The sequence below is a fragment of the Schistocerca piceifrons genome, chromosome X (assembly GCF_021461385.2).
Source record: "Schistocerca piceifrons isolate TAMUIC-IGC-003096 chromosome X, iqSchPice1.1, whole genome shotgun sequence".
Taxonomy (NCBI): domain Eukaryota; kingdom Metazoa; phylum Arthropoda; class Insecta; order Orthoptera; family Acrididae; genus Schistocerca; species Schistocerca piceifrons.
The window spans coordinates 408,854,147-408,880,159 of NC_060149.1; the positions used below are offsets into that span (position 1 = coordinate 408,854,147).

General features: G+C 38.2%; 1 protein-coding gene across 1 annotated transcript in view; it reads left to right on the forward strand.

Moving 5' to 3' along the window:
• LOC124723080 (polyadenylate-binding protein-interacting protein 1) overlaps window positions 1–26,013 on the forward strand; it is a 133,137-nt gene that overhangs the window by 58,344 nt on the left and 48,780 nt on the right. Inside the window, exons 5-6 of the mRNA XM_047248257.1 lie at window positions 544–653; window positions 6,900–7,101. Of these exons, the coding sequence (XP_047104213.1) occupies window positions 544–653; window positions 6,900–7,101 (312 nt within the window). The remainder of the gene's footprint in view (window positions 1–543; window positions 654–6,899; window positions 7,102–26,013) is intronic.

Here is a 26,013-nt window from a genome sequence, read left to right on the forward strand (position 1 = left end):
CTTGCAAATATAGCTACCATTAAATGGAAGAGTGATTTCTCGGCTAGCATAATAAAAGAATCAATAGAGAGAGAAATATCTGATATCCTTAGTAGAGATGGTGACCTGTAGCCGATCACAGCTTGGGACCCAGCCGTCAGAAGGTTGAAGTGGGTGTGCAACAAAAAAGTTACCATTTAAGGCTGGGTAGGGCTCAAGTGACATACAGGTAGTGGTGTACCACAGCTATAAATGGATGACAGCAGTAACCATGTGACAAGTCACTATCTACTTGATAGTGGCCAAGGAGCACTTGTTGGAAAACTTGTGAGTATTTAACCATTTAACATGGTTGGAAACACAAGAAAATTTTATTACTGAACTCTCCTCATTATGTGCAATACAAATTTTTGTGTATTCTGTAGCTTCCAGCTACAGTGTTCACTTTTTTCCCTGCTAGCTGTTACTAACTGCTGACCAGTGTTCAGAAAAGTGGTATATATCTGATAACCATATATATATATATATATAATTTCTGTTATTAATGAAGTTTATTTGTTCCAGTCCATCACACAACCAAATTTTAGGTACAGTGGTGCAAGGCTTTGCAGCACATTGATCAAAAAATGTCAAGATATGCAACTAGATACATTTTGGGACAGTTTAAATTCCGAGTAAGTAAAATACCACCTTTGTTGATGTATAAGACCAGAATTAAAATAAAATTGTTCAAAATTAATCAGGAAATGTAAAAACAACTTCAATTAGCATCACTACTGATATTGTCCTGTGACTTACTTCCTGACTGTTTAATTGTGTACAAAGAAGTAATTCAGAGCTAGCCTCATGTATTCCATATCTGAAATGCAAGTTCATTTGATGAGATTTAGGAGGGGGGGCGGGGGGGGGGGAGTAGAGGGAGAGACATGCTCCATTATCAAAACCATCCATTTCAGACCCCAACACCCTCACTCACAGTGTTTCAAAATGTTTATTGATTACACTTGTAGCTACAGTAACACACAAGTGAATGCTTTTCAGATTAGCTGGCTGGTTTGCATCAGCTTGTTCTTCATGAATTTCTGTAAGTTGTACACAGTTGCATAGCTCTAAACTTGTAGAATCTTGCTACCAGTTTTATTCTTAATCACCGAACAAAGCAGTGAGTCACTGAATGATGTAATAAACACACAACTGATGGACTGTTTTCCGAATGGAGTGAAACTGTGAAATGTGCGACTGTCACATCATGTTTGAGTCTAATTCTTCTCTTGCTGCACAAAACCAGCATGTGACAACTGCCCATTATGACGTCGTAGCTCATGCTGCACCTCGTTGACTATAATAGTAGATTTAACTCTTTGCTATTGGTAAGTGTTCTTTCTCATCAAAAGTTCATTTAGTTCATAGTGTCTGAGCCAAACCAGTGATACGTGTTTTGTGCTGTTTTCCTAGTCAGTGGGGGCTAGAGCTTGGTTGCCATTTTCAATAAGGGCTATGATCAGTTCATTCCCCTCAAACCTCCCATTCCTTATCCACTATCTGTAATTCTCTAATCATTGGCACTTTGGAAGGTGCCATAGTGATTAAGACACTGGATTTGCATTTGTGAGGAGCAGGGTTCAAATGCCAATCTGGTCATCCAAAGCAAGCTGGAAATGTTCCTTCAAAATGGTCACAACTGACTTTATACTCCACTCTTCTCCAACCTGAGCCATGCTGCTTACAGTGATCTCACCATCCAAAGAACATTATACACCCTCTTCCTCCCTTTTTTCACAGTTATCTGTTCATGAAATATTGCCTAAGATAGCTAAAACATTCTTAATGCAGCTATTTTTTGCTCGTGTATTTATCACCATATATCTGTTTTCGTAGTGCTCTCCTCAGTTTAAACATGTCTATTTTCATTTTCTGTTGTGCTTCAGCATTCTGTACTTTGTGTTACTCTTAAAATGTTGCAATGAAAAGAGAGGAGTTTACCTTTTATTAGCAATTATTTTGTACTGTACCTTGAGTTGAGCTAAATTGGACATGGTGTTGTGTGGCAATGAAATAGCCTCATAAAAGATATGGTGTACTCAGTCTAGTGCAGATATGATGCAGAACTAATCACACCTTCTGTATTAACTGATGTGGATGGCTTGACAAAAAAGTGAAGGACCTAGAAGACGGACATCAATGTAACTTTGTACACATACAAACCATCAGTGGATATGTAAATGATTAGTGTAGCAGTTGTCCAAGTCAGGTAGGATGGCCACCATTGTGCATTAGTGTTGTTTCTGTTTAGTGTTCTTACCATGTCTGGTAGGGCATATAAGGGATGTGAACAGCATCGGATGTTGAGTGATGTCTGTCAAGTAGCTGACAGCATTTGAAAGGGGGCATCATTGGGGAGCTCCTTTTGGCCAGCTGGTCAAATTGTACAATATCAATATTTGTGGGACATCTGGATGTGACAGTGGCCAGATATTGGACTGCAAGGGAGTATGAAGGCACACTCCTCGTGAAAGTTCCAGTCAACCATGTATGACCACCACAAGGGTTGATTGCTGTACTGTGCAACAAGCGCTTTAACTCCTTCACACCTGCACTTGCCATCCGAAAACAAGTAATACTCTCTGCGTAACATTGTGTCATTCCACACCATTGGTGGTAGGCTAGCAGCAGCCAGCCTAAGGAATAACCATATGATGATGTATAGACTGCTGTTAACATGAGACCACAAACACTTGGAGTCACGCCATGACTGAAAACATAGACTGCTGATCAATGGTGTCTCATTTTATTTGGCAATGAATTGCAGTTCTTCACTACCCCAGATGACCATTGTTAGGAATTATGGAGGCAACCTGGAGGGAGGTGCCATTCTTTCATTGTTTTGGAGGTGCACAGCAGTGCTAATCTTGCTGTGAGCAGCCATAGGGTATGACTTCAGGTCACTGATGGTAATGATTAAGGAACTCTGGCGACACAACGATACTCTCGGACATCGTGCTTCCTTGTGTTACCTCTCTTGCAACAGTGTCGTGGTGTCATTAGTAAGCAAGACTGTGCTCATTTACACAGGGAACATATCCCCGTGAACAGTTCGTGTGGTGTTAGGCAGTCTCAGGGTCAATAAGATAAACTTATGTCCCCGGTAGAATGTGTGGCACCAGTCGGGATGTCAGCTTTTTCCTGGAGCCAGTATCCAAGATATTGAGGACCAGTTGCAACAGTTGTGGTCCAGCTTGCCTTAAGAGTGAATGCAATGGCTTTAACACACTTCCCAACTGAATCAGTGCAGGTATACATGCCAGAAGGGGTGCAAATTAACACCGAGCGGGCGTCTACTGCCAAGTTCTTCATAAATTAACTCTGTTTTGTAATCTGTGACATAGCATCACATGCTCTCTCAATACATGTAGATCCATTTTGTTTCTACCTCCCCATCTGGGTGCTTCACTTTTTTGTCAGATAGTGTAGATTATTCAAATTGCACATATAGTAACAGCAACTTTTCCTTTGTAGAAAGTTGCTTCACAATCACCCTCATTAAGACACACATTTGCCTTCATGAAAACCATCCATTAAAACCTGTTTGATAAATCATTAGTGCTCTGTTGTATTCATGGTGAAAACCATTTGTGAATAAAGTGTTTGAAATGGTGGGTTTGGGTGTAAATATTACATTCCATAAACATGTAGTTTTGAGACAGCATCTATAAAGAAAAGTTTAAAAATGTGTTTGACTTAAAATGGCAAATTAAAAAGTCCCCCATTAAAGTGGATTAACTAAGCTGTAGATAGAGTAGCATGGAGAGCTGCATCAGACCAGTCTTAGGACTGAAGGCAACAACAACAACAACAACAACAACAACAACAATTAATTGCTGAGTAACAACTTGTATCAACATGTTGAATGGTCATTACAAGTAGACCTTCGAGAGTTTAGAGAGCATCTGCTGTTAAATATAGCAGTGAAAATGTATTGTGGTACTTTTTGACATGCATATTTTTTTTTAATTTTCTTCCTGTAAAGACTCTTATGGTCTGAACAGATGTGTAGTAATCAGCTGCCATGTAGTTTGATCCACAGCCAATGTATTACATACTTGTGCAGTTGTCCACTTTTTGATATTAAAGGTATGAAAATTAAGTCTTGTATCGTGCAGGGAACCAGAATACAATTTAGTTGTGCAGCCTTCGTTTTTCACCACAGCATTAGCATAAATCCAGAAGGCATTCAGTATATATATAGGTAATGTATATGAAAAAAATTATACATCCATTGACATAGGCCATTGCAGATGTTATAAAATTGTATAGTAGTAACTGATAACTAGCCAGTAAGTTACTTTCTGCTCATAATCTCCCAACCCTTTCATAATTAGGGCAGATGATGATTTCCATACAGACATTTCTAAGCATTATCTTTTTTGTCTTGGCCAGTGTTAAAGCTGTACTCAGTCCAACGATTCATTTGTATACAATAGTGCCTAACTAGGCATAATACTTCCGTCGTCCTCCGAATTGACTTATCAGGTCATTTATAGGGAGATATATACACGTCAACAAGTACTCAGAGCTATCCTGCAATGTGGCATTTCCCACATATACAGGTAATTGCCAGAAATGAATGATGTAAGTGATAGAAAGGGGTCCTAGTACAGATTAAGAATTAAATGTTGAACATTTGTTTTTGTTGTGACACTTAGCCATTTAGTCTTACCATCCGGGATACAAAGGGCTAAATCATCATGATTATCTGCTCTTAATTATCTACATGTATAAAAATGGAGGGGTGTCTGGAAACGATCTCTGTGGGAGTAAGAACCACTCTCATTGGAATAGTGGATCAGAAGCAAGATGGACAGATAGGTGGGCGGAGGAGACGGGAATGGACGTTAGGGACTACAGGATAAGGAGGGGAAGTATGGGATGGACAAGGAGAGGAGAATGGAGGGGGGGATATAGGAGCAGGTAGAAGATGGAGAGGGATAGTGGCCAGGTGGAACAGGAAGAGAATGTGATGAGGCAGGTGGATAAGAGATTTCCTCTCTGGTGTTGCGTGGTGTAAAACAACAGAAAGTGAGAGAGACATATGTGCCATGTATGTGTTATATCCAGGTGAAGCTGCAGATAGATAGCTAGTAGTACAACGTGTATGAAAATGACCTTGTGACCATAGAATACCAGTGTGTACCCTGTTACAAATATACTATTCAGTAACATGTGAGGTGCAACTGTGTTACTTACGTCTGCAATCGGTCCATATCCAGATATTCTCACAGCCCTTCCAGCATTGACAATTCAGCTGGAAGAGATATTTGCAATAAATAAGTGGTCATCAGAAGCTTTTGAATGTCCAGTAAGGCAGTCCAACCAGTAGCTGATGTCTTTATTACAATTTGTCCATAACCCCCTCACCCAATCCAGTGAGCAAAGTTGTAAAAGTGTTTGCTGTTTCCTCTAACCCTTTATAAATTATTAGGACTGAAATACCGATTTTTCAATTTTTTCTTGAAATTCATTCAAAAGTCGTCTTGTAAATAAAGTTATGATTATTGAACAGTAGAAGATGAGGTAATGATGGAAGTGAAGCTGAAGCTGTGAGGACGGGGTGTGAGTTGTGCTTTGTTAACTCAGTCAGTAGGAGCACTTGCCCACAAAAGGGAAAGATCCCAAGTTCAAGTCTCGGTCTGGCACACAGTGTTAATCTGCCAGGAGGTTTCATTATGACATACAGGATGATGATTATTGAACAGTGTGGGGGGGGGGGGGGGGGAGGGGAGGAAAGTAAATTCATTACAAACTATAGCATGCACGCACTTTATTCAACATGTAAACGTCACTACAGATACTCGGATTTAGGTTATGATATGTTCGATACGCCTTCCATCATTGGCAATGATGTGATGCAGACAAATAGTGAAATTCTGCATGACCCACTGAATGTCAGAACATCCGATGGTGTGGATGACCTCCTGAATGGCTGTTTCCAGCTCAGCAATAGTTTTGGAGGGTGGTTTTTTTTTTTTTTTTACACCTTGTCTTTAATATAGCCCCACAAAAAGGAGTAGCATGTGTTCAGATCCGGAGAATGTGGCGGCCAATCGAGGCCCATGCCAGTGGCATTTGGGTACCCCAGAGCCAGAATGCGGTCCACAAAGTGCTCTTCAAGGACATCACACACCTTTGCTTTGATTGGGTCGAGCTCCATCTCGCATGAACCACATCTCGTAGAAATTAGGATCACTTTGGATAATGGGGATGAAATCACCTCCCAAAACCTTCACATAATAATTCAGTAGTCATCCTGCCATCAAGGAATGTTGCACCAGTTATTCTGTGGCAGAATGTTGCACACCACACAGTCACCTGTTGAGGATGAAGAGACTTCTTGATCATGAAATGCAGATTTTCTGTCCCCCAAATGCCCCAATTTTTCTTATTGTCAAACCCATCCAGATGAAAGTGGACTTCATCACTAAAGCAAACCACACCATTCCCATCATTCCCCAAGGCTAACCATGCAGTTTGAACATTCTAACGCAAACCGTTCAGAAGTTACAACTCTTATTCCATACAGTACAATAATTGTCACCCTTTATGTTGCTACAGGATACGAATTCTCATTAAAAAAGAGGAAATCAATATAGATTGAAAAGTGGAACTGTACTAGTGTTGTTTAACTGTAAAGCAGTTGCCAAAACTGATGTTCAGTGAAAGTCTTCAAATCCTTAAAACTTAAAGACTAGGGTGTCCTGAGGTGGAGAATTAATATTATATGTTCAGTATTTCTTCCAGTATGTCCTGCTTTGTACTTAGTGAATAAGTCTTAAATCCGTTAATTCAAGATTATGTTTTAGGGCGTTTATTATTACATTAAATTTGTTGTTAAATGAAATTTAATATTTTTTGTGCAATTTCAGGTTGAAAAAAGAAAGAGAAAAGGCCACTGATCTGCTTCATGAAAATCCAGAGAGACTTCGTGGTTTCCTGATGTTTTTGGCTGAGCTGTTTGTGCAGCTTGAAGGGGAAACTTTTCTTTGCACTGAAATTTGTTACATTATAGATCTTCTGCTATTCAATGAGATGCCGGAAAATGTGAAGCGTGTATGCCAGACGTTAAAAGTAAGTACACAGCATAATTCAAATATTATTTATTAGGGATAGGAAACAATGGGGATGTTTTCTCCACACTTGGGTGAAAGAGGGGAGCAGTGGCATGTGTTAAAAGATCATTTTTTATGTTTTCCTCGAATTACTCAAAAACTGAAACTCGTAGCAAAAATATTTCCCAATACAAAATTAAATTACATTAGATTTCCTACAAAAAAAAGTCATATTCATTTTTTTTCTAGGACTAATAATTTCCTCATTGCCATGGATGGAAAAATCACATACTATTAAAATATTGTTGTAATAGTATAAATTTAATGTTTATCTTTGAGCAAAGTGGGTTAAAAATGAATATTAAATGTGTGTACTACAGCTGAGCAGAGCCTTATGAAGGGACCAGTTGTGTTCAGGGTGTGTAACTGAGTATTGGGGGGGAGGGTGCGTGGGGTAGAAGTGTGAGGGAAGATTGGTTGCTGGGTTGTGTTATCACACTTCCCTCCATCACAGATCGGTAAACTGGCACAAGAAGCAACTGCAGGATGTTTCACAAAGTTATGTTGACCCTTCACAGCATGCCTTATGAATCGCTGACGATGCAGTGCACAGACATACCCGAGGGTTGTTTACTTTCAACAAAATGCATTAATGCTAGATGGAATAGAGATAAAAATTACTAATACTAACACAAATAACTCTTATGGACAAAATCTGTGTAAATCTCTGCACACTGTTCCACACAGCTAGAGGAGAAACCGATTCTTAGTCATCGTTTATGGCAGCTGTACTGTTCTTCCAGGAAAGTCGGCTTCCTTCACTATGACCATGTCTTGATTTTCAGTTTACAGGCAGACAATACCTCTCCAGCATTTCCTATCCAGTTCTCTTATGAGCAGACAAAATAACGTAACTGAGCTTGTGTTTATGCAGTAGTTATTTGTAGTTTATTAAATTAATATTTTTTGGAAATGCTAAGTAAGTTTTTATGTAAAACACGTACCTGTAAACAGTGGCTGAGAAGTGTTTAATCTGTAGTGTGATGTTGTCAGTGACCTATGTAGTGTTGGTGGGAAAGTGACTGGATTGGTTAATGTGACACTTTGCCACTGTCTGTCATTCACAGTGTGTTGCAAAGCTATGTAATTGTGTTTTTGCCACTTGGTAGTGAAGTACTGAACGACATGAGAAGTTTCTGCATGTCTTTAACTGTTGTGTTACTGATAGTCTGCATAAATCTTTTCCATTCAAGAATTCCTGGCACTTGTTGAGCAGGCTTCACAGAGTGGAGCCACTTGGCATACATCAACAGTACGTCTTACAAGATTGGTGTGAATGTGTGTGATGGAATGGGACTGGTCATGTTAAAGTTTAGAACAGTAATTTGCTCTAATTAAGTGACCTGCTTGGGTGTTAGAGGGATGCAATTTAAGCCTCTGGGTCTCTTCAGGTGTTAAGAGAGCAGAGGCTGGTGTGATGCAGCAGATACCCCTCACATTGTGGAAAGTATTCTGGAAAGTAATAGTGGACACAATGAAAGTGACATTGTTGAATACATATTGACAGTGTGTTACACTTGAGACAGGCTTGCCAGTGTGGTAAATATTGCACATTTCCAGCTGTTGGTTTTTTATGTAATTCTTCACTTAACAATTGCAAATATGTACTCACTTTATAAACTAAAAAAAAACCCTATATACACGTGAACTCAGGGAAGTTATTGTGTCCAGTCACATTAGAGAACTGAACCGCAAATACTGGGGAGGCATAGTCTGTAAACCGAAAATCCAGCAGCACTCATGGCGGGGAGAAGTTGCTTTTCCTGGAAGAACACTACAAATACCGTAAAGGATGACTAATATTCAGTTTCCCCTCTAGCAGTATAGAACAATGTACAGAGATTTGTGTACTTTCTGTCAATGTTTGTGCTTGTGTTAGTGTTGTTTATAACTCATATCTGCACACCACATAGATTCAACACATTTTGTGGAAGATAAACATCCTGCAGGCGTGTCTCCACACTGCTTTACCAGTGATTAATAAGGCACGCTTTGGAGGGTCAGTATAGCTTTGTGAAACACCATGTAACTGCTTTTTTGTGACGAAATGCGGTAGACTGAGTGGGGCACCTGCTCGATCTTCAGTTTGCAGACCTATGAAGGAGACAAGTGCATGAATACAATCCGGCAACCTTCCTTCCCACACGCTTCTACCCTACACATTCCCCACCCCTCTCTATTCCCATTTTTACCCTGTTACACCCCAGAAGACAATTTGTCCCTTAATATGGCTCTACTGTGCGTAGATGTGGTACACACATTTAATATTTGTTTATAACCCACTCTGCTCAAAGATAAACATCAAATTTATACCATTGAAACATTATTTTAATAGTCTGTGATTTTTCTATCCCCTGCAATGTGGAAATCATTAGTTCTAGAGAAAACAAGAATAGAACCTTTTTTTGTAGGAAATGTTAATATTGTACTAGGAAACATTTTCGATAGAAGCTACAGTTTTTGAGAGAAAAATAAAAAATGACTCTTAAGTGCCTCCCACCTCCTCTCCAACACACTCCAACGGTATGGATTTTTTGTTATGTTGTTCATGACACACTATCCTAGCTGTAACCGAACCCGCTGATTCCATGTGTGACTGATTTGTTTAAATTTTGAAGTATACGAATTGCGTGTGATCTAACTGTTTAATATAGGGAAAGAATTTCTTTTTAACTAAAAAAGTAGCAACTATCAGCTAATTTATGAACTCTGTTTGCTATAGAAGATATCAAGTTTGGCACAGAATATGATTTTTAGCTACTGGAAAGCCACTGTTTCAAAAACTAGACACTACTTTAAAGGAAGTTACTGTTTCATCCTTTTACACAGCAGAACACCAAGCATCCCGGTGACTGCCTTGCATAGCCACAAAAAATCATTTACAGGGTGTATACGATCCGGGAGATCCGGGAAAAACCCGGGAATTTTTTCATCCGGGAAAAACATCGGGAATTTTTTTAGAATTCTGGGGTGTTTTGTTGTTTTAGATTTCAGTTAAATTTTTGTAGGTTTGACGTGTGAGATCTGATACACTGACAAAGAACTTTAGCCCACTAATGCTGAATAATACTGCAGCAATGAACATAAATCAGAGTATAACACCAAAATAAAAGTTTAGTTGCATTGAAAATGGGTAATTTACACAATACACAGACCAGTTTGCCGACACCGAAAAGTGTCAAAGGCTTTAGGTCGAAGATTATGCAGTACGTCCGTAAAGACTAATGTGCATTCGATGTGTGTGATGTCACAGTTGTTTACATTTCTAACAGATCACTGGAAAATATTACAAATAGTGGCTTGAGGAGCGATACTTTCAAAGTAAATTTCCACGTAAGATGATTTATGTTACGTTTGAGAATGTGCAGTGAATTTCCTAAATCACAGGGCATTATAACTCTCATTCAAAACGTAACACTTTGAGGATCAGCCATTTGAAAAATTTCGGGCCCAGAAGATAAGTCATTTACGCCACTATTTAAAATTTTACCGGCACGTTTGTATTTGATATGACTTACCGTGTAACACACACTAAAGAAAGACTGAGCTTCGAGTTTGTTTTCATATTTAATGTTGTTCTTTCACAGATAAAAAATTATGCAATCAGTGGCAAAAAGTATAATTGACCTTCAAAAAAGTACATAATGTGTTACTGAGCAATGTCACAAGTCTCTTCATGCCAGAACACTTAGACTTTTATATAGTATAGAAGAGACAGTGTTCTGGCATGCAGAGCAATAGCAGTTCGCTTCTTTTCTGCTTTTTTCTTTTTTTGCCGGTGAATTCTCTCTTCGTCTATGAACAACTCTTAAGTTTGCTACTACTTCATTCTAACTAATCTTATAAATGGACAACAGAAGGCAGCACCAGTCAAGCGACAGGTAACGGGACATCCGTACCTTGCTCTCATACGAAATTAGTCCAGTTTTAGAGTGAAAACCTATGTCAAGCGCAGTTGCTATACACCCCGCTCTAAAATTTGCTTTCAGTAAGGACAAGTATGTCTCTTAACTCTTCCATTCCTCAATTTCTCTGATTTTATTATTCTTTTTATTTAAATACAAAAGCTTGCGGTTCAATCATTGTTAAAGACCTTTAATTACTTTCTTTCGTTTTAGAATAATAAGAGATTTTTTCCGTAAAATATTTTGTGCATTTTTACAGTCCTTTCTTTTTGGATTTTCACCTTTCTTAATTTTACCTCTGGTCTTTATTTTAATACTAAACTTCTTAAATTAAGTTTTTTTTTTCAAATATTTTTGAATCGCGAAAGTTATTGTTTGAAATGTATATTTAAACATCTGTGGGAGTTAGTAGTTTAAAATAAATAACGCTATCATATTCATTTGTTTTAAAAACATTTTATTAAAGAAATATTTTAATTATTATTAGACAATACAACAAATAATTTAGAAGGATGTGCCATGTTTAACAACAAATTCTGTAATTTAGGAATTGACTTTGGAGAATAACTCACTTGGAGCTGTGTGTGAGAGCATTGATTCGTTCTGTAATAGATTCTCGCTATATCTGAGTGTTTTGAATGGTCCCCTCAAGTTTTGCCTTCTTCTCTTTAAGCGGTCTTATTTCTGCGTCAACAATCTTCTTTTTAGTCAGATGATCCTTTTTCCTGGATGACTAGTCAGTTCGACTTTTGAGGTCTTCAGCTTATCGATCTCGTGAGTATCTTACAGAGTGTATAAGGGACTTTGTTACAGGCACTCCTTGGACTCCGCTGTGTGTCTTAACTGCATCATACACCAGTCTTCTGCTCACTACAGATTGTTCCCTTATATTCTCAAAGAGGCACTCTTTGTTCACCGAGAATACTCGTTCCGCAGCTGCTTGACCGTGCAACAAAGTGAGTGCGATTTCCATTGCCTTCTGCAGCTTGTGGCGCGTTGCATTCTGGTTCTTGAGACATTTCATCCAGAACTCGTCCAGCTGTTGCTCCTTTTTGTTGAATATTTCGAATTTTGTTTTGCAGGCCTTCTTTACAACAGAAGTGTATTGCGCTTCTGCTTTATTGGCACATTTGCCGTCCATCCAATTGCTCTCCAGCAAAATCTGTAGACAGGAGTGAGATCGCTTGGGACCAGCCTCCCTACACACTATTGTGGAATCAAAGCAGTTTACAGCTTTTGTCAACCTAAAGTGGAGGGGAGATTCCTGCATCAACTTTGACATGAGCTTGATCATTCCTCTTCTGCATTCATTCCGGAACTTAGCGATTTCAAGGGCTGTGAGAGACCTGCACTTTCTGAACTCATTCTTGACGGTGAACCCAATGTTGATGTGGTTCACACCCAAAAAAAATTGGATTCTTTGTCCAAATTAACTGACGGTGAGATCTTAGTCGGCTAGACAAATTGTCATAATCGTCTCCATTATCTCTGTCAAAGCAGAGTGGAGGAACGGTGTTAGCGGCCAATCGGATTATAAATCCTTTAGGAAAGGTGTCAAGTCTCCAGCAGGAGTCTTGAAAAAGGCAATTTTCAGACCGAGTAGCTTGTCCTTGCGGTGATCCTCCACTATCCTGTAGCTAGCACATTTTGGTTTGTTTTTTTCTTCCAGCTTCGCAACAAATATTCACAGAAACGGAAGCATTACTAGAGCTCGCTCAGTAACTTACACATTCCCCTGCCATTGGATCGCGCAAAACTTTAAGGGAAACAGTTCCGATTTCGTTGTCGAAATATACAGAGCTCTTCTGGCAGGGACATCCTTAAAAAGATTGTACAAGGCATATAAAAACTGAATTATCATCCACTGTGTTTCCTGAATTGCGGACCTGAAGGTGCCATGAACAACGTGAAGCCCACACGTTCCAATTTCCAATAAAACAGTGTCTACTCCTTCAATTTTTTTTTTTTTAAATTTGAAGTTCCCTTAAGAACACGACATTAGGGCCGTCCATCGATACTTGTAAAAGTATTTTCATTGCTTTGCCGGGAATTTTTTTCTTGAAGGACTCGAGTAGCTTAGCTGCCATTGAACTGCCTAGAAAAGCCAATGCGTAGTAACGGGTGCACACTAGGTGGTTGGTTTTTTCTTTTTTTTTTTTTTTTTAAATGACCCAATAACGCACTAAAATGTCCATCTGGATTCTTTTGCAGATCTTGTTTAAGGATTCGTCAAAACAAACAACAATCCGTGATGCGTTTACGAGGTCAGATTTTAATTTCAGACTCTAAGAAGGGGGCTAGTCCATATTGCACGATATAACAGACTCCAAACACCACAGTATTTCCGCCTTTGTTACTTCGTCCTTTGTCATCCGATCAATTCCTCTCAGTTTATTCCCTGGTTTTGACACTGCAGTGACTTCCTTCTGCGTAGGCACAATGATTCCAGCGGCCAACGCCACTGTTGTTGACCCAGCTGAATCCGCAGATGTGGTAGTGGAAGTAGAATCTGTTTGCTGGGTTGAAGTGGTGTAGAAGTACAAACTTGCTGTGCTTCTCATGGCAGCTGCTTTCACAACGTGCTTCTTGGATTTTGTCATGTGACTTGTAAGAGCCGATCTTCCCATAGTACGGATGTTAATGAGGGTCCCTGGACATAATCCACAGTTAGCACTATAAAGGTCTGTGGGTACTTTCAGCAATCAGTCCTTGAATGCTGGATCTGAAAGCCAGCTATCTTGAAAACCAATCGACATGGCACAGTCGCAGTGATTGTTGGTGGGCAACCTTTATTGGAGAAAGAGGAACGATGGCTGTAAATAAGGCTGCGCCTCGTTATTATGCATAATGAAATATGACACAACGAGTGTTACCTACCTTGTCAGTTTATAAAACTTTGCCCCGCACGTGCGCAGAACTGAATTCAACAGGTGAACCGAGCACACTGACTACTGACGCTGTGTGATTTGTAAAGCAAGCGAGGCACGTTTGACAGCACTGTCTCTGCCAAGCAACAATCAGCGTTAATTATGATATTATTAGTAGCGCTGCGTTTGTTGACACTTTAAGAAACTATGAATGACAAGACTTATCAACCAGTCTTACTCCAGTAATCTGTTGCAAGTTTCTAGCTAATTTTACATGTACAGTACAGCACCTCAATTATAAAGACGAAAGATATTAAGGCCACTGCGCTCATCGACCAAAGTTCTGAACGCTTTGCCACCTTTTTGTTCTAGCTTATTCCTTACCATGAGGCCTCTCTCTCTCTCTCTCTCTCTCTCTCTCTCTCTCTCTCTCTCTCTCTCTCTCTCTCTCTCTCTGTGTTTGTCTGTCTGTCTGTCTGTCGCTATTGGTTACTTGCTCTCATCTCCCATCCATGGTTTCTAAGTTATGAAGTCTGCCAGTTACGAACGACTTGGCCTCCTAGTTACTTTACAGCTGAGGCGCTCCACAGTATGTAAAATTTCCGAAGTGCTTTAGGACTTGGTAGACCTTCTGTTGTACATATACCGATTTTAATTTAAAGCCTAGATTCTGTACCAGCGTACATGTTGATTTACTTGTAGAGGAATGATTTACCCGCTTAATTTAAAAATATGGTTTTACTTGACATTCAGTATATTGATAATGTCGCTTTTTATGTATCCCTCTGTACCTAGAAACGTAATAAACGCTGTTCAGCTGTTATTGTTGTCTTCACGTTACGTTTTCTTGCTGTTGTTTCACGTACTTGCAAGCCCCCTCTCCATATATTTCTGCTAATCAAGTCCACAGTAAAGGAAACATTCTGGATGATAATTCAGTTTGTACATGCCTTGTAAAACCTATTTAAGGATTTCCATTCCAGAGTAGCTCCGTATATTTGGACCATGGAATCGGAACGGTTGCCCTTGAAGTTTTGCGTGATCCGATGGCTGTAGAACTTAGATGTTGCGGAGTGCGCTCTAGTAACTGCTTCTGTATTTGCGAATGTTTGTTGCACAGATAGAGCACAAAAACAACCTGAAACATGCTAGCTATGCGGTAGTCTATGATCATCTGAAGAACATGCTACTCGACTCAATAAACTCGTATTTCAAAACTCTTGCTCCAGACTTTTCTTCTTTAATAATTGACAAACTTGTGTAATGTTTTTGTTTACCACTTACCTGCCAGCTAGTATTTTCCTGTAATACTGTGTCGACATTTTTTTTTTCTCTTTACATATACCAAGTTATATTTTTTTTGTCCATTGGATGTATAAATGGCAATTGTTTTATTTGTATTTAATCACGGTAACAGCGGTTGTATTATTATGGTGTTTCACGGTACTGGGATTTTGAGCAGGCATGTAACAATGTTAGCTGCTGAAAGCGATGGTTCATCTTTCATGTGATAGATTGCTGGCTTGGTCACCTCACCTCACCTAGCAGCGATGTCTCTTCCCACTTCATCCTGTCACTGGATTGCTTTGCACTGACCAGCTGACGCCGTGCTGACTGCTCCCATTCTTTCCCATGTTTCGTTGCCACTCCAGTCCCAGTCAGGCAGAATGCAGAATGCTCTCAAAGGTCCCTAGACCTTGCTGTGAGTGCTCGCAGCCTTACGTCAGTGTGCGTTCAAATGTTGTACCATATATTCGGAGTTTCAAATAAAAACAATGTAAAAATTGTTGCATCACTCTGCAAGAAAACATGATACCGACTGCAGATAAGTGTAAACTCCACTTTGTAAAGGTTCTCCTAATCGCTGCAGCCATGATCACAAAATAAAAACTAAATAAATTGTGTTATTGGGAAACGGCTTATGGAAAGGTTAGGGTTTTTATACTTCCGAGCACTTTAGGAAACGAAATCTAGCAAAAAACAACGCGGTTTCGAAAGATCTTAGATTCACATCAGCATTTGAACTGCATGTTTGCGTAATACGAAAGTATATGTATGAGATACAGCAGTTTAGTTTCTGAAGCATTCTTAGGTTCCTGCCTAACCGTGCCCTCAGAGAGAAAACAGTAAAACATTGTTAATGCCCAATATTATATATGAAAGTTAAGCTTTTCGTGACGTCACGAAGACTGGCCTGAGCTCACTCATTCCCTTAACTCAGTGGGCAAAATGCGTTTCTAAATCTGTTAACTCGCAACTGGGTGTGTGCATACTAACGAGAATTGCGTCTTGTACTGGAATCTGTTATTATGAAGTCTTACTGATTACTGTTCGTACAACAATATTTAAAATCAATTCTCAATAGAAATGGTATAACCGCTCGTTTATAGCATTTAGTCTCTTCTTCGTAACAGTTCTCCTTTCATAGATGATGTGGTGCCTTACACAACTGATAATTGTATTTGCATGATTTTAATTGCCAAATTAGAGCTTGTTAGTAGGCCTACGGACTTCCTATCATTGTAGGACTGATAATAGTGGATTCCAATAGACGATGCAATTCTCGTTCGCACATACACATTTAGTTAACGGTTAACCAATGTACAAATGCACTTTGCTGAGTTGAGCGAGCTCGGCCTACTTTCGTAACGTACGTGCTGCGTCCTGTCTTTCTCATAGGCCTCATGCTCTGAATAACTGCAGTCATTCGCTAGCGAGATGAGATGACATGAACTATGACTGGCTGACAAAAGTACATCGCTCAATGCAATCTTTATTTGAGAGCTTCGGAAGCTACCGTCTGTATATACTTTTGCAATACGAAAATAAACTCTGTCCATACTGTCTTGCATCAAATATCTTTCCAAACACATTGTTTTTCCTGGATGTCGTTTCCTAAAGTGCTGGGACATCCTCCGCTGGTATAAGACTTTAACGATTCAAAGGACTGATAGTTTTTACAGTGCCGAGGGAAAGTATACTGTTGCTTAACACGGATGTATTTTCACCCACTTTATATGTAATTTCATCCAAGAGAAATTGTGTTTTTAACCAGGAAATCCGGGAATTTTTTTTTTTTTTTTGCTTGTCCATGTAGACACCCTGATTTAACATGATGCCCAATCTCTGCCCAGAAAAACTAACCCCTTTTGTCACTCATTGGCATTTATTGAATACATTGTTAATTTTCAGTCAACTAATTTTTTCATGGACCTCTCTCCCAAGCACAATGATGACAATGGGGCTTAATTTGCAATAATTTTGGCACACGGCAAAGGATCTTTCACTGAATGATCACTTCACTGCTTACCAAATGGTTTTATCCTAACCACAGCAGCAAATCGATTGTAGGCTGCCACAATCTTACCATACAACAGTCTGTGTGTAAAAGATACTAATTCTATACCAATTTTTGGTCACCAGCTCTTAATGAGCAGTTTAACTTTAATACTTTAGAATCAATTTTACTGTTACTGAAACACAGTTATTTAGTTACAGTTATTTTGAGTTTTCCACTTGGAATCAAGATGGATGCAAGGTGTGAGAATACTGCGTAGCTCAATGGCAACTGCCTTCAAAATTTGCAGTTACACATGAATGGAAAATTAAGCAGCTAGCAAAATTGTGAAATTAATTTCAGTACCAATACCAATATCAGTAATTAAATTAGCAGTGTGACCAGTAAATGTGAGAGAGATACAAATAGACTTAATAATACAAAGGAAAGGAAGACATTAGCTGCCATTGGGTATTGAAATACATCAATAGGGGAAAGCAAGTTGAAAATTCATGCTCGACCAGGACGTGGTGCCCCTGTCCATTACTCTCACTACTCACAGCAATTCACTAATTCCTGTAAGAGTTAATCTGTTGTGCATGTAGACAGAAAGGATCGTTGGGCTGTCCTGCCCTAGTTATATATTTGTGATGTCTGTTCTTTTGGGCATATCCAAAAGAACACACACTGCATATAAATAAAGCTGTTCTTTCTAGCAAAATTAGCATTGGTTGAAATAATGACAGTCTTGCGTGTATGTTTGCGTTTGTTTGTGTGTCTATCAACATGCCAGCACTTTCGTTTGGTAAGTCACATCATCTTTGTTTTTAGATATATTTTTCCCATGTGGAATGTTTCCTTCTATTATATATATAAATAGCGATAAGGAAATAGGATAATGTTTGTAACCTCAGGAGAATGAATTGAAGAAAAATTTTAAATAACAGAATTTATTCCATAATGGCATATGAAGCTTGGACTGTAATGTTCAACATAGTTACCCACTTATAATTAACAAAAGTTCTTCCCTTGTTTGTAGTGGCTGTTGTGACGCTGTAGTTGAAGTCTGCAGAATGATAGTTGGCTAGGCTCTTCACGTATGCTCCTAGACACGGGATTAATTTGCTATGAACACATTACTTGTGGGAACCATTGTTCTTTATGTAGCATTTGCTCAAAATTCCATCATAGATTAATGTTAATTAATGTTAGGTAATCTTGCTTTACAAAACTGCAATCTCTGGAGAAGACTCCGCAACACAAATGCTGCTACCACACCAACTTTCAATGTAATTTACACCGTTTTAGCACTCTAAAAATAACAGCACCAGACATCACAAAAGTACCTCCACACACTAGGCTAGCCCACCTGTAACTTTCACCTTTGCTTTCTACCTGTGCCACTTTGTGCCGAGGTCATCCACACAAAATGGATTAAAAACCCTTAGTGGATCCCTGCCGTCCTTTGTAGCCTACTCAAAAGTTTATTTCCAAATAACCACAGACTATTACAGTCATTATAACTATTGCAAATGTTCATTATTGTTCTCTTAGTTTTAACAAATAATTATTCATTTGTTTCTGATTAATAGGTAGTTGGACATTCAACACTGTTCATAAAATGGATATCTCAACTATAAATTTTCATGGTTACAGTTTAAGTGAAAAATTTCTAAATCTAGTCAAATTTAAGCTATTCTGTTACATATGTCCCACACTTTGTTGAATTATCCGTTTAGGATCACTTGAAGAAAATGTACCTCCACACAATGTAACTCGAGCTGAATTATTAGTTACTTCAAAAATTTTTAAATTTTCCATCGGGAAAATTTACGTAGATCAGTATTTTCCAAATCGCATACAAACATACATACATAGAAAAACCTTACCAACTAATAACTTTATTTAGAGTTTTGTATTAGTTCATCATTACAAAGTGTAACATTTTGTACGTAAAAATAATTTATCAGCTACTGAATGAAACATCCTTCATAACTTACAGTTCGAAAACCTGGTGACTGAACTGCATACACTATTCTTTTTACATATACCTAGACACAAATTGTTCACAATGAGCAAAAGGTTAGTTTTTTCTCACTCTTGTATAATAATTTGAATGAATATTTATTTTTGGCCATGTTTTATAGCTATAAATTGCTGTTTTGAACTCTTGGTTCATATTTTCTTAAATCTACCACATTTCTTACTCTTTCTGATATTGGAAATTCTAAGAAGAAAGCCTTAGCATAAGGTATATTTATAATTTTGAATGGCCGATTATAAATGGATTTGAACTTGATAATTTCTTGATTAATTTCACCTGATTTCTCAAGAGTTTTCAGGAGAATAAAATCAGTCTCTTTGAACCTTTGAAATTTAAGATTCTCATTATACCAATGAATCCTGCATTATTTGTTGAACAGCACCTGTAGTTTCCACATGCTTATTTTTGAAGTATTGTATGTTCTGTATTTTTGTCTTATTTCATTGTTTTTCAGTGTTATGTTGAAATTGAAAGTATACTTATCAATTACATTACATTCATTGATATCTTAGATTACATTTATTTACGTCATTAAAAGGGGATTCATTTATATTAAGCCCATCAAATCTAATAAGTTAAAGAAAAATAATTTTGCAACTATACTGATTCAGAGTCTTTCAAAAGAAAGCATCATTGTAACTTCAAAGATCTCTTGTGAGACATTATGCCACCAGTCCATCAACACTTCACTATAGTACCAAAACCTCTCTGGCGAGAATCTAAATTTGAACGCATAAGACAACTGCCTTCAGCACAACACCAGACATTCAGCAATGTCTATGTAGCCTGCTGAGATGGAAAGTTACTGTTCCACTAAATTATGAAGCAATTTGTATCCCTTCAGAATATCTTGGCAGTCTGAGGACTGCCATTCTAGGTACGCATAATAGACTGTTTGCCATTTCAGCATTATTAGAGTTCATCATCATCCCATGGTTGAAACAAGAACCTACAGTTGCGAACACGGAATTACATGGATCTGTTGCCGTAAGAGTTGGTAGCGTAATTTGTAAGTACAACCTAGTATGTTTTGTTTCCTTCACCTCCGCCTGAAATATTTGTCCCTTCATATTTCACAAAGCTTGCTGGTTTAATCAGAAAAATTCTTTTCAATGAAGCAGTCTTCACTTTTAACTTGGAGTACAGGTACTGGTTTTATCCAGCAGCATCAGATTTCCCAATATTTTTGCATAAAAAATTGTATGAACAATGGCGTGGTTGGGAAGGTCTTTTTTTGTAGCACGCAAGTATAAATACGAAAATAACCACTTATAGCACTTCAGCTTCACAAATATATAAATCAGCATATCGTCAACTTGCTTTGCTTCTATAAAAACAACTGCAGCACAGAACATCTGAGGTTGTGCAAACATGTTTCTGGTGGTAAAACAAAACACTGAATGTGTTTGTTTCAATATTTATTTGATATTATTTTTACTGTTTCGTAAATGAAGTTTGTGGTGACGGCGTAATCTGTTGCAGACTGTGGTCTAGGTTATTTTGCAAGATGACCATGTTGATTGTGCATTTCCAAAACTAAAATGCTGTATTTGGTGTTCTTCATATTTAACTTGGGTACTATGGATATACAGGGTGTTTCAAAAATGACCGGTATATTTGAAACGGCAATAAAAACTAAACGAGCAGCGATAGAAATACACCGTTTGTTGCAATATGCTTGGGACAACAGTACATTTTCAGGCAGACAAACTTTCGAAATTACAGTAGTTACAATTTTCAACAACAGATGGCGCTGCGGTCTGGGAAACTCTATAGTACGATATTTTCCACATATCCACCATGCGTAGCAATAATATGGTGTAGTCTCTGAATGAAATTACCCGAAACCTTTGACAACGTGTCTGGCGGAATGGCTTCACATGCAGATGAGATGTACTGCTTCAGCTGTTCAATTGTTTCTGGATTTTGGCGGTACACCTGGTCTTTCACGTGTCCCCACAGAAAGAAGTCACAGGGGTTCATGTCTGGCGAATAGGGAGGCCAATCCACGCCGCCTCCTGTATGTTTCGGATAGCCCAAGCAATCTCACGATCATCGAAATATTCATTCAGGAAATTAAAGACGTCGGCCGTGCGATGTGGCCGGGCACCATCTTGCATAAACCACGAGGTGTTCGCAGTGTCGTCTAAGGCAGTTTGTACCGCCACAAATTCACGAAGAATGTCCAGATAGCGTGATGCAGTAATCGTTTCGGATCTGAAAAATGGGCCAATGATTCCTTTGGAAGAAATGGCGGCCCAGACCAGTACTTTTTGAGGATGCAGGGACGATGGGACTGCAACATGGGGCTTTTCGGTTCCCCATATGCGCCAGTTCTGTTTATTGACGAAGCCATCCAGGTAAAAATAAGCTTCGTCAGTAAACCAAATGCTGCCCACATGCATATCGCAGTCATCAATCCTGTGCACTATATCGTTAGCGAATGTCTCTCGTGCAGCAATGGTAGCGGCGCTCAGGGGTTGCCGCGTTTGAATTTTGTATGGATAGAGGTGTAAACTCTGGCGCATGAGACGATACGTGGACGTTGGCATCATTTGGACCGCAGCTGCAACACGGCGAACGGAAACCCGAGGCCGCTGTTGGATCACCTGCTGCACTAGCTGCGCGTTGCCCTCTGTGGTTGCCGTACGCAGTCGCCCTACCTTTCCAGCACGTTCATCCGTCACGTTCCCAGTCCGTTGAAATTTTTCAAACAGATCCTTTACTGTATCGCTTTTCGGTCCTTTGGTTACATTAAACCTCCGTTGAAAACTTCGTCTTGTTGCAACAACACTGTGTTCTAGGCAGTGGAATTCCAACACCAGAAAAATCCTCTGTTCTAAGGAATAAACCATGTTGTCTACAGCACACTTGCACGTTGTGAACAGCACACGCTTACAGCAAAAAGACGACATACAAAATGGCGCACCCACAGACTGTGTTGTTTTCTATATCTTTCACATCACTTGCAGCGCCATCTGTTGTTGAAAATTGTAACTACTGTAATTTCGAAAGTTTGTCCGCCTGAAAATGTACTGTTGTCCCAAGCATATTGCAACAAACGGTGTATTTCTATCGCTGCTCGTTTAGTTTTTATTGCCGTTTCAAATATACCGGTCATTTTTGAAACACCGTGTATGTACTTCAGTTGATGCACCGCAGTAAATATGTCTCACAAACACATTATTTTTCCTGCTATAGATCTTGAAAAGTTGTTTGGGATTGTAAAATTGGTGACCAAAACTGTTACCGAAATGGAGTTAATTAGAAGTAGAGTGTTTTGGTTTGATATCATGTCTAGAGCCATGGTTCTTGAAATGAGAATTGGATGTCATTTTAATATTATATGTAATTTTCAGTGTGGAGGAAAATAGTAAAAATAAATTTCAGCATTCAATCAGTTGCCTGTATTAATAAACCGCCTCCCTCAGATTTACAATAATTTGCGCAGGGAGGAGAAAAATTGCAAATTCTGCCACATTTTGTAAAAGCCACCAGTTTTGCATTATAATGCTAAATACCACAGATTTTGCAGGTTTGTCATTTACTGTTTGTGATTTTTTTTTTTTTTTTTTCCCTAGTTACCATCTTGATCCTGTGTGTATTCCATTCTTATTCTTCAAGGAATTGGTAGTATTTATCAACAATAGTCTCTATACTCATCCTCTTGAATGAATACCAACTTCTAGAGTCAGTATTAATGACATGAAATTGCTAATTGATTTTAGTAACTATATAGTATAAGCAGAGTAGAAATTGGTATATCCTGGACACAGCTAATTGGGTACTTACAGTCAACAGTTACTACTCTCACCAATGGTGTAAGGAAAATTAACTAGTTCTTTTAGATCACATTGTTGCTGATAGTCATTCCCAAAAGTGAGTATCAAAATGTAAAAGTCTGATTTGGGGAGTTTTCATTGCCCACCTAGAAAAGAAAGTATTGTAAACATTGTCAAGATAAATTTAAGTCCAACTAAAATTTGCGTGATGCCACATTTGGATGCCGTCAATCTTGTAAACTGAAGGATACTTAAAGCAATTTTTGTGTGGCAGTAAGTGAGATAAGAAAGTATTTGGCCAAAGTAAATATTTTGAGCATTAATCAAAATATTTTGAGAAGAAATTTCAGTCAATAGCCATAAGTTATTCACACAGTCACCATTTTTATATATCTACTATTGTAATTCAGTTTCATTTTTCATTTTCTAGGAATGCATACCTATTGTATATTTCATGGGCATCCTTTGAGTGCCAAAGTCAGTCTCACAACTTGCACAAACTGCTTACATCGTAAAATTCTGTAAACAAAGTACATAGATTAAAACTGGATTGCATGACTACTAAAATTGCTTAGAATTCAGATAACATGTGAACCCAGTTGAAATTACATTCACACACACACACACAAAACCTTTGCTGTCCTCATGTGAAAAATGGAACCTTTGCTGTCCTCATGTGAAAAATGGGTGTAAGAAAGTACATAATGAAAGAGGGTTAAAAAAAAATTTCCATACTTTTTTGATCAAAAATTTCAGTTGGAACATTTTGATATGTGGATCATTCTCACAAAGTGGCATCGAGAGACAAGGTAAGTAATATGTTTTTAATCACTAACTCTTTCATTTGTGAACCAGTTTTATTCAGTTTGGTGCCATTGGAAAGGTAAAAGAATCAGCTGTAATATAAAATTATTAAAATGCTGGACTGCATGACTACTAAAATTGCTTAGAATTCAGATAACATGTGAACCCAGTTGAAATTACATTGTTAGCAGATGTTTGGCATCCTGGCCAACCTAAGTGTGGTTTAAAGGCAGTTTTTTTACTTGTCCACTCTCTTCACTACCTCTTAAGTAGCTGACTACACACACACACACAAACACACACACACACACACACACACAAAACCTTTGCTGTCCTCATGTGAAAAATAGGTGTAAGAAAGTACATAATGAAAGAGGGTTAAAAAAAATTTCCATACTTTTTTGATCAAAAATTTCAGTTGGAACATTTTGATATGTGGATCATTCTCACAAAGTGGCATCGAGAGACAAGGTAAGTAATATGTTTTTAATCCCTAACTCTTTCATTTGTGAACCAGTTTTATTCAGTTTGGTGCCATTGGAAAGGTAAAAGAATCAGCTGTAATATAAAATTATTAAAATGCTGGACTTCTACATACATATATTTATAAAGTTTTAATGAAAGTTGTTTCTAAAGAGTTTTGGAATTGCAAGTTTCGTCATTTATAAATTTTGTTTCACATAATGCCTATCATCATACTTTTCAACATAAAAAGTCAGGAGGGTGTTGGTTCTGGTCAGTGATTTAAAACTGAAAAAGCATAAATAGTAATATATTACTTTCATTTTGTAACTCTTAGCTGCCGTTCAACAAATGATCTTCAATTTACATAAAAGATGTCCATAACATTGTAAAAAGAGTTCTTTCTTTTTAAACAAGTTATCACTGAAGAATATTGTGTCTGATCCAGAAGTATGCAACTGACCAGTGCTTGTGCTTTTCATAAGGGATGTAGGAAACATCAGCATGAAATTGACTAAAAATAAATTTAAGGTCCACTTGGTGTCATGAAATTGACCTTTTGCAGCTCTTATGTTCTTCACTAATCTCCATAATTTTTCCAGACCCCAATGGTTACTGCAGAAAGCTGCAATGAACATCACTTTTTAATAGTGATTGAGGCATTGTTTTGAACCCCAAGATGAACTTCCATGAATTTAGTAGATGATGAAACAAGGTTTATCAGCAACCTGCTTTCATTCATTGGTTTGGAGAAATGATTGACTCTTGTCCAGGGACTCGTAGAACCAGATTCGCGCTGTTTCCATAACGTATTTGTGAATTTTGTTATCTCCTCTTTAATAATATAAAATGTTCGTGTTCTGGAACAAGAGTTTTGGCAAATGTAAACAGATCTTGTGAACTTTAAAATGTGGTTGATTGTCATATGGGCACTATTAAAATTACTCTTGTGGCTAAACATTCAGTAATACCACCAACTCCATCACGTGCATTTTGCCATAACTAGTGGCAAAAAAAATTCAACATGCAGTTACCTCATGATGTTGCTTGTGATGATACGAATTTACAAACCTCTTAAAATTTTTGGGTTTTCCAAAAGTTGGGACACCGCCACACAATTGGCTTTGACACGTGATGTTATCAAGATGGGGGACATCTCGTTTCAAGCATATTAAATATGACCACCACATCAGCACCCATTATACCCCACAAACAAACATCAGTAACTTGCAAAAAATTTAACTCCAACCATAGAATGAAACTAATGGGACAACTGCAGGAAGTGACGGGGTTTTGGGCAGAGGCGAACTAAATATTTGACAACAACAACAACAACAACACCTTTCCAAACAAATATAACCCAAAAATCAACAACAATCAACAAAACCAAAAAATTCACAAAGTACTCCTTTTGATATTCTAAATTGTGCTTGACCCCACATGTGTGTGTTGAGGCACATGTTGTCTCCAAGAACCTTACTTCTCTCTTCATCACTCACAAGTTACCACTTTGTCTATTTGTCCAATAAAGCTTTTGGTTTTCTTCTGCTTTTGTTTGCATGTAAGAGCCTTTGTAGCTTTTTCACCACCCATGCACCAGCCATAAACTTTCAGTTTTCGAATTGCTAAAAACATGCTTCCACAAAAATACTTTTGCCTACGGTTCCCGCCTCTTGAGCCCTTACCAAAGTAAGTTTCATTCAAACAAGAAAAACAACTAGAACATAACT